At 36.4% G+C, this 9,899-nt stretch overlaps 1 protein-coding gene across 12 annotated transcripts; it reads left to right on the top strand.

Annotated features, from left to right (window-relative positions):
- The first annotated feature begins 635 nt into the window (after positions 1–635).
- LOC114761908 (APO protein 4, mitochondrial) lies at positions 636–9,672 on the top strand. 12 transcript variants are annotated; one of them, XM_028951480.1, is made up of 5 exons: positions 636–739; positions 884–966; positions 4,397–4,541; positions 7,448–7,721; positions 8,359–9,672. In XM_028951480.1, the coding sequence occupies exons 3-5, from the start codon at positions 4,514–4,516 to the stop codon at positions 9,059–9,061; spliced, it is 1,005 nt and encodes a 334-aa protein (XP_028807313.1). In that variant the 5' UTR covers positions 636–739; positions 884–966; positions 4,397–4,513; the 3' UTR covers positions 9,062–9,672. The 12 variants fall into 12 exon arrangements, 11 of the variants coding, with proteins under 11 accessions (XP_028807313.1, XP_028807831.1, XP_028807497.1 ...); XM_028951998.1 differs by lacking the exon at positions 4,397–4,541 and adding an exon at positions 1,128–1,251; XM_028951664.1 differs by lacking the exons at positions 884–966; positions 4,397–4,541 and adding an exon at positions 5,919–6,047.
- Positions 9,673–9,899: the final 227 nt, after the last annotated feature.

Here is a 9,899-nt window from a genome sequence, read left to right as displayed (position 1 = left end):
TTCAGCTCTTCAGAGGAAAATCAGGTCCTGAGTTCCATTCCTTTCCTGCCTCTTCTTTGAACCAATTGCCCTCTGCTAATAGAAATCCTGATTTTCTATTTTCATGGCAAGATTTTCCTTGAACCATATGGGCCCTTAGTTGGGATTATATAAATTCAACTATTTAAATTGGCGTTTCATAATTTTCAAAGTTTTTAGTTATCATTTTTCTGATATGATACAAATATAATAATAAAAACATAGAGAAATATAAAAAGAAAGACTCCATCCTAAAAAACACAATGGCATATGTAACTTTGGGGACTTCCTTGACTTGCGCAGTATTTGGCTGGAGTATTTTGAGGAGAGAAAATGGGATAGGTGAAAGGAGGGGGATGGGGCTGTTTTGTCTAGAGAAATAAAGCGAGGAGGAGGAAATTTTTTTGTCTTTTTTTTTTTTTTGCTTTCTTCTCCTTTTTCTCAATTCTCATTCGTTTCAAATTGGGGTTTTTCTGGAGGCCGGATAAATGTTTTCTTCCGTCCTGACAAAATTGTCCACAGCTTATTTTCAATATTCCAGTATTGTCCTTTTAACTTATGAACCCTTCCCCAATTCGTTTTTGACAACCCTTCTCGTTTATTTGTTTGCGGGGTTCAGCCGCTCCTCTTCCCGCATCTGTGCCTGGGGCCTCTCCGCCGCCACCTGCTCCTGCAGCCGCAGGCATCGCCTCTCTTCCCTATTCATCTTCATTGTTGTCGGGTGAGTATCTCTCCTAGATCACATCGATTCTTTTGTTCTTCATCCTTGTTCTACTCATACACGTCTCAGCTATCTGCTTTCATGTTTCTGGTTTTATTCCTTTTCTTCTTTGATTCAGATTTCCTGTTTCTTCTTTGTTTCTAGTTTCTCTCACAATTAGTCGAACTTAAAATGTCCTGACTTGCAATATCGGATAAACCAAGAAGCGTTGAAGTTATTGCATAAAGGTACATTAGAAGTTGAAGTCTGACTAAACAAAACCAAAAAGCTGAAGTTTATAAATGCAATGCATGAGTTGGGAATATCGATGTGCACTTTAAAGAAGATTAAGTTGAAAATTGAGATAGCTTTTTGGTTAAGACATCCTTGATTGAGTTCCATATAACAGTATTCATTCCACAATGAGCCAACCCCAACAACCCCAACAGATTGCTTTTTGGTTGACCCGTCCTCCTTCCTTCGGCATCTCCTTCTCTTCTCAGTTTCTTCATTCTCTGCTGCGTCGACATTAGGTATGGGATCCCTTCTCGTGTTTGAGATTCCGTCGGCCTATTTTGCTTTGCTTATTTATTTATGTTTGATTTAGCTGGGTGAGTGGTTGAAGTTCTGTGTCAATGGCCTGGGAATTGTGGATTTCGGGCTAATGGTTACGCACTTAGTGGACTGTTCGAGTGATGCTTCTGTATTGGTTATAGAAGAATGATACGAAGGAGTTGTTGCTTGTTTGTTTCGGAATTACTATGGTTACTCACTGTTACATTTAGATAATGGTAAGCTTGGTTGCGCTGTTAGACTTGGTCACTATGGAAGAGCATCACCTATCCTAATATTTTTGCTATGAAATTTATTCTTTCTATTCATTGAGTTAAACCTCTTTAGATTCTGTTTACTGTAAGTTCATACCACGCTGGAGAAATCGAACAACTTATTTACAGTGCTGTTGTCTCATGACTTATGAATGTCTACGGAGAATTCCAATCACTAAGCTATGAGATGGACACAATTTTAATGTCATGGCTTTCTGATGTTGTAAATGGGTCGGATTTGATTCTACATATTTTTCCACAGTAATGTCCTATTAAGTCAGCTAAGATGCTCATTTCATAATGTATGGTTGCAACTTGAAGAGGATTATATGAATTCATAATAAAATACTTGAAAGCAAACCTTGAAAGTTTGAAGCTTGGCATTCTTCACATGAAAGAGAAAATAAAAGGATAGTTTCACATGGTGAAGGATTTTTATCGTCCTTTGATAGAATGCTCCCCCCACCAAAAAAAGAAAAAAAAAACCCAGAAAAGGAAAAAAAAAAAAAAGAAGGGAAAACAAATTCCTTGGCAGATTTAAAGAAATAATAAAATGATAGGGAATAACCAATAGGCCTTTGCCAGGGCTCATTAGGGATGAATGCAAGCTAGCCAATTCAAGTCTCTCTTCTAAGCCCACAGTGATGGTGATTAACTTGGAGGTGTGGGTTCCCTCAAGTTTCAACTTTGGGGTAATGGTTTGCGGTTGAGGTTTCTGGTTGTTTGTGTATATGCGAATTTCCGTGGATAAGATTTTCAGCATTGTTATGTTTTATTTATAAATTTCTGGGCTTGTTTTTTCTTCAAATATTTTCTTAAGGTTGCCTTCATTTGTGGAGCAATTTTTGGGAATACTTAATGCCCATTAAGAGTTCTACACAGAAAATTTCAAGATAGAATTACATCATAAATTTATTCAAATGGAACTATGAACACCCTCTCACTCAGCATTCTCGCTATATGTTAGAGTAAGATTGTCAATTAAATTCCATTATGTTTATAATGATGTTATTACTGATTGTTGTACAAATCAGTGTTATTAGAATCGTGCGATTTGGGATACGAATCGCACGATTTGTTACAGATAATACACTGGGAGATACGAATCTCCCAGTGTATCTTAAGGGCGTCTAAATCGAGCCCTGAATCGCGCGATTCACACCAGAATTGCGTGAATCGCGCGACGCCGGCGAATCGTGCGATTCTAGGCAGTGTCGGGTCGTGCAGATCCGACCCGGACCTATGCTCGACCCGACACGATGAAATCGCCGTTTTACTTCTTTTTTTTTTTTTGAATTTTTGCTTTTTTTGGGGTTATATAAGGAAGGAAATGACCCAACCCTATTTTTTTATTCCCCTGCTCTTCTTTTCACGTTTTACTCTCTATCTTGTGCCCCATGCTTCTTTTCTTCTCTTCTGTCGGTTCTTGGCTGAAATTTGGAAGCTTTCAAGTTTGAATGTTGAAGTCTCAAGTCTCCTCTTTTGCTGGTTCTTTCTCTTCTCTTCTATTCTGTGGTATTTTTTTTCCTCTATTTTTTTTATTGGATATTATATTGGTGGGAAAAATGAGTCAGAATCAGAATAAGAAAAAAAAGGAAGTTGACATTACATGGAAACATTGTGAAAGTGTTCCTCCCCATAGACTTATGGTTAAATGCAAATACTGTTCACATCAATGTTGGGGTGGGGTAGCCAGAATGAAACATCATTTGGCAGGAACCAGAGAAAATGTGAGTCCATGTACAAGTGTTCTTGATGAAGTTAAAAAGTTGTTTGTTAAAATGCTAGAAAATAAAGAAAAAAAATAAAGATGCTATTAGTGTTGAAATATTTGAAGAAGCAACTGCTCAAGATGCTAAGGGGAAGGAAGGGACATCAAAAACTATCAAACAAAAAACAATGAATGAGATGGTAAATGATAGAGATTTAGTAATTCAAGATATTTGTAAATGCATCTATGGTAATGCTTTACCTTTCAATTTGGTAAGAAGTCCACTGTTTATTCAAATGTTAAAATCTGTTGGTGAATATGGTAGGGGTTTGAAACCTCCAAGTGATCATGAGGTGAGAGCTTCTCATTTGAAAAAAGCTGTTGATAAAATTCAAGAAAGTTTAGTGAAGTATAAGAGGGATTGGGAAAAACGGGGTTGTACTTTGATGTGTGATGGTTGGACCGATGGTAAAAGGAGGTCTCTTACTAATTTTTTAGTTAATAGTCCTAGTGGGACAGTCTTCCTAAAGTCAGTAGACACAAGTAGTGTGATTAAAGATGCTAAACAAATGTTTGAATTACTAGACAATATGGTTGAGGAAATTAGAGAGGATAATGTGGTGCAAGTTGTGACAGATGGTGCCTCAAATCTCGTGGCAGCAGGGAAGATGTAAGAAGAGAAGAGAAAAAAATTATTTTGGTCTCCTTGTGCAGTTCACTGCCTTAATTTAGTCCTTGAAGACATTGGGCAACTTCCAGTATTTTATAATACCATCACCAATGCAAAGAAAATAACAACATTCATTTATGGGCATACATGGGTCCTGAACTTGTATAGAAAATATTCCAAGGGAAGAGAATTAGCTAGACCGGCAGTGACAAGATTTGCAACAGCTTATCTTACACTAAGTTGCATATTCCGGCAAAAGAATGCTCTTCGAACCATGTTTGCTTCAGATGATTGGGTTTCTGGTTCTTTTGCTAGTAAAAGTGAGGGTAAGCAAGTGGCGGACATGATTTTTGGGGATTCTAGATTTTGGAGTTCCATCAAATATTGCTTAAAGTGTGTGAGTCCACTTGTAAAAGTTTTGAGACTTGTAGATGGTGACTCTAAACTTGCTATGCCTTATATTTATGAAGCAATGGATAGGGTCAAAGAAGAGATTCCTGACAATTTTGAAAAGAAGGAATCAAGGTATAAAAAGACATGGAAGATTATTGATACTTGTTGGAATTTGCAACTACATAGACCCCTCCATGCGGCTGCCTACTTTCTTAATCCTAAGTAAGTTTTATACAATTTAAAGTTTAAAATTTAAATATTTATTATTTAATTGTATGCTAGAAAAAGATAACTTATTCATTATTTTTTTAGGTTCCATTATGATGAAAAATTTAACGCGGATCAAGAAGTTTAGTTTGGTTTATATGAAACTATTGAGAGAATGATTCCGGATAGAAAGACAAGATTTTTAGTTGATCAACAACTCGAGGCATTCAAGTCTACTAAGGGACTTTTCGGAAGGAGCATGGCAATAGATACTTGAAACAAAAAGCAACCTGGTATTATTCTCTAGTCTATACTATTTATAAGAATTTAATTTTTAACCTTAATAATAAATCTGAATTTTGAAAAACATTCCTAATTATTATTAGTTTTTTTTAACTCTTTGATGGGAAAGTTATGGAGGAGAAGTTAAGGAGTTACAAAAGATAGCTATGAGAATTTTGAGTCTCACATGTAGTGCTACTGGATGTGAAGGAAATTGGAGCACATTTGATCAAATCCATACTAAGCGAAGGAATCGCTTAGAACAACCTTATTTGTCAAGTATAACCTTCAACTTGAGATGAGACAAAAGATTAGAGAGGAAAAGGGAGAGACATATGATCCCATTTGTTTATCAGATATTGAATCTGATGATGAGTGGATCACTGAAAAAGAAAACCCGTGCTTGCTAGTAGATGGGTCATGGATGGACATACATGAGAGTTTCACACTTGATGAAGGAGCTCCAAGCAAGAAAAGAAAGAGAGGTATAATATTTTAAAACTAAATTTAAGTTGATTTTAGTTTAAATATATATCATCATACTTATTTAAGTGTTTTTTTCCCCCTTAGGTCCAAGAAATTTGAATGCCAAAACCAATAGCAAGGGGAAATCTATAGTAGAACAAGAGAATGAGAATGAAGATAATGTTGAAGATGGGGAAGAAGAGGATGATGAAGAAGTGACATTGTTAATGGAGGATGATCATGAATTGAGTGACATTGATCTTGGAGATGATGAATGATGAATTGAATTTTATGTTTACTAACTTTAGTCTTTTCAAGTTAGGAGTTTGAATTTTGAATGGATTTTGGGGACTATTTATCTTTAAAATTTCATATATTGGTTATTTCATTTTTTTTGAGGCAGTGTATCGCACCTAATATTTACAAACTTTTAATATTTTTTTATGTGAAAATTACTTATACATTATCCTTAATAATTGTTTATGAATCTTACAATTCACAATACGATACGATTCAAGATTCATAAAACCGGCTTTCCGATACACGATTCATATCCCGATTTGATAACCATGGTACAAATAGTTATTTTTGCTTATGCAAGGAAGTTGTTTTTCCCGTTGCTGCTAAAAGTAATTACATTTGCAGCACGCCAAGTATGTCCAAAGGATTGGGATTTGATCCCTTTCATGTTCTGCCACCTTGCGGGTAAATTGCCAGAAATTGTTCCTTGCCTTCCGTAATTGGTGGGCTTTGTGAACTGCATGAAGGAAAAAGGTAGAGAAATGCATAATGTCTATTTTATAGTCGGCCTTTGGTTTTTGAAAGTGTTTTTTAAGCCACGTGTTTGGTGGTTTTTATCTAGTGAAATTCCAATTGTGAGAAATTGCAGATTCTTTTCTTTTATTCCATAATATTGATGTGATGTTTTACTGGTGTGATGTGTGTTTTTCCTAGTTATTTGTTATTCTCACAGGTATTTATATGTGAGAATTCAAAAATTAACAATCTTGAAATTTCTCAATCTTGTCAGATTTTATTCGCCATAAGTGAAAAAATTGAGTTTTTTATTCTTGCAAAACAGGTCTTTGATTTTTTTTTTTTATTCATGCTGAATTTTCCCTTGAAAATTAAAAGAATTTCAGTTTTTATGTAAGTACTACATATCTCATGGAATTTTCCCATGAAAATTTCCATGAGAGTAAAAATTCTTGGAATGTTTTCACAAATTTCAAATCTCAACAGTTTATGTTTTTCTGACCTAAAACCTTTGAGAAAATTTTAATAACGTCATTCTCACAGGCTTTTTGGTTTTTTCTGAACAAATGCTTCGGAAGGACATCATTGTTTTCTCTTGGTGATTTGTGACTTCACAAGTTGTGCTTCCCTTTCCTGCCACTTCAGGTTATGTGCCTTTGATTCATTTTTTCCCCAACAAACATCATTGTATTCAATTTTAAGCTTTTTGGCCAAGAGAATTTAATTAATTTAGGAATTTTAAAAGTTTAAAACAAAGCTATAGAAGGGAGCGGATAATTTAAGGTATTGATGGTTTTTTTTCCCTTTGGGTTCAACCCAATACAAGAAGGCAAATGTAACGGAAATTTGATTTTTCTTCCCCCCCAACAAACGTCATTGTATTCAATTTTAAGCTTTTTGGCCAAGGAGCTTCTACGCTGTGTTGTGCGTTCATGGAGCTTTCACTTCTGTCGGGTTTGATTTGCTCAAAAGCTCAAAAGAGGAAGGTAGCATCTCTTCGTGACCAAAGGGAAAATCCCATGGCATGTGAAGTGGGTGGTAGAGTGAAGGATAGTCCAAGAGAGATGACATGCCTTGTGCTCAATGACAGACAGGACTGAGAAACTTGTGAAGGGTCAAATCTGTATTTCTTTTTCGTGATTTTGGGGAAAAGGTGATCCAAGTTGATTGGGAAGGAAGGATTTCTGAGAAAAAAGGAAGGAGAATTGAGACAGCCTGAGAGAGGCTAAAGCAGAGTGAGGACAACTGACAGACAAGAATTTGAATAGAGAGAAATGGGTTTTATGGAGTAGAACTTGGAAGAAGGGGAAATTGAGCAAGAACTAAATAGATTTCCCTTCTTTAGTAGCCAATTACAAAAACATCTATATGAGCAAGGATTTCCGTTTGATTCTTTATTACTCAATTTACGAATGCAGGTTTTGTAGATTCCATGGCTTTGAGAAAGAATCTTTGGCAGACTGTTCTACACGGAGAGTTTGATGGGTACCTTGTGTACCCTCGACGGCTCTGTACTACAAAGGTGGACCTAAAGAAGCTCCGCCCCATGATTTATGAGAGGATAGAAAAACGGGCTAATGAATACCCAGTTCGTGCCATGGTTCCAGTAGCGGTGGAGGTCCTCAAGGCCAGGAATGTTCTCATCCAAGGCGTTTCTGCCCTCCTTCAGTCCTTTCCAGTCATGGCTTGCAAGTGAGTTTGATTATATTAGTTGATGATAACATCTCATGGTTTTACCTGTGATTCTATGGTGTGATGCTTTTATTTCCTAGTTGGGGGATTTGCAACAGAGATGTGATCTGGCTCTTTTTAATCTTATAATTTCTTTTGTATTTCGTATTAAGCAACTTGTGCAATGACATGGTTTATTATATTTATTTTTCTGTTAATTGTAGTCTTCCAAAAAATCTACATGGAGCTTTGCTTGTCTAGATGTCCATTTAGATGTTGAAGAGTGGAGGAAAAGAAGAAATGGGATGGCATTGCAGGCGTTTTCTGGTTTAGTTTTCGAGAAAAGGAAAGAATGTCCTAATGTCATCAAGCCCACCATTATCCTTTTATCCTGTTATTAAGTGAGCAAAACTTAGTTGTAACTGGTATTGGCATATGATATAATTATTTTCACTTGTTCCACTTGAAATGCTAATATATTATAGAAATTGTTATACCTTCGATCCTTTCCAGCTAAAATAGGCAAACATTAATTTGATAAATAGAATCCAAGTCAGGTAATTAAGTAGAAGGTTTGCTTGGACATACTCTCTTCACATTTCTTATGCTCATATCCTACAAAAGACTGTTCTTATCTTCCTATATTATACATGTTCAGATTCTGTCCAGAGATATTTATTGATGAGAAGGGACATTTAATTCGGACTTGCCATGGCTACAAGCGTCATGCCAAGAACAGGTGTCATGAATGGGTTGCAGGTGGCTTGGATGATATACTTGTTCCTGTTGAAACCTATCACCTAAACAACATGTTCCAAGGTGTTATAAAGCACAACCAAAGGTTTGACTTTGATCGCATTTCTGCTATTGATGAGCTATGCTGGCAGGCTGGGGTTGACCCTTGTGGCAATATTGTTAGTGGCAATTCACAAGGGAGCGAGTTTTTGTCACCATATGATCTTACCTTTGTAGCTAATAGAACATTAACAGCTTGGGAGACTCTTAGGTCGGGAGTGCTGAAGTTGCTGTTTGTTTATCCGGCAAAAGTCTGTAAATATTGTTCTGAGGTTCATGTTGGGCCATCGGGCCATAAAGCTAGACTCTGTGGTGTGTTTAATTATGAGAGCTGGCGAGGAGCTCACTTTTGGACGAAAGCAGAGGTGGATGATCTCGTACCTCCAAAGATTGTATGGAGACGGAGGCCTCAAGATCCTCCTATACTTGTAGATGAAGGGAAAGGTTATTATGGGCGTGTACCAGCTATTTTGGATCTGTGCGCAAAAGCCGGTGCCCTTGTACCTGCAAAGTATAACAGTATGATGAAAGCACAAGGTTTATCTGGTCCTGCCTTTTGTAGATAATGATAAAATGTGGCATGGAAACTATTTACTTAAAGGTCTTTGAAGCCAATAGTCGGATTAGTTGTAAGCCTGGTTTGTTTTGGGGCACTGATCAGAAAAGGTTTGAGAAACCGATTGACCGCAAGTGAATTACAAGACCTGCAACTTTTCAGGTATTTTATACTATACGTCTGTGAATCCATGCATGTCTCCTCTTCACTGGATGACAGCCAGAAATTTTGTTTCTTCATGCCAGATAGTTTCTTCAGACTTCACCAAAATCTCCAGAGTTTTGTGGCTGGACCTCATTGACACCAGCCCTTGAAGATTATAAGTTATATCATAGTCCTATAATCAATTCAAAGATCGCAATTATTTTCCTCCATGTATATAATCATATTGTCTAGTTGATGAATATCTTACTAGTCCAAATTGCTAGGTACATAAACATGGAAGGAACTGTATTGTCGTAAATGATTGCAGCAAGTAAAATAGCTGCCGAAATGGAGGCGGTGATCACTAAAATCTCATTTCGGTGGGAAGGCCACTTTCTTGACATAGAGTTGATTCTGTAGCAAGTGCCTTTTGTTTCTTAATTTCTTAATGATGCGAAATTAGTTATTGTTAGTTCACAGTTGACAGTTGTTCACATAGCTAATTTTTATGCATTTTTTTTCGCTATCCATACTATCTATACGCCAAAAATAAAAATGAATAATAATTTGGAAAAATTATGCTGAGGTCCCGAGGAATGGAAAATATTGCAAAAAAGTCTTATGAGATTTGATAATTAATTACAAATCCCAAAGGGACTTAATTGTATTGAGGGAGAATATGAAAAGACTCAATTGTCCCTGCC

This window comes from Neltuma alba, unplaced genomic scaffold (genome assembly GCF_004799145.2).
Source record: "Neltuma alba isolate B1F8T4 unplaced genomic scaffold, ASM479914v2 tig00000255_pilon, whole genome shotgun sequence".
NCBI lineage: Eukaryota > Viridiplantae > Streptophyta > Magnoliopsida > Fabales > Fabaceae > Neltuma > Neltuma alba.
This window is presented reverse-complemented; position numbering and strand designations above follow the sequence as displayed.

What these genes read in the sequence shown, in the direction of transcription:
- LOC114761908 (XM_028951392.1), top strand. Translation starts at nt 4,358, where the DNA reads ATGGTGACTCTAAACTTGCTATGCCTTATATTTATGAAGCAATGGATA. An exon ending in GCCTACTTTCTTAATCCTAA is followed by an intron (nt 4,542 to 7,447) that starts GTAAGTTTTATA and finishes TTACGAATGCAG; the next exon opens with GTTTTGTAGATTCCATGGCT. An exon ending in TTTCCAGTCATGGCTTGCAA is followed by an intron (nt 7,722 to 8,358) that starts GTGAGTTTGATT and finishes ATACATGTTCAG; the next exon opens with ATTCTGTCCAGAGATATTTA.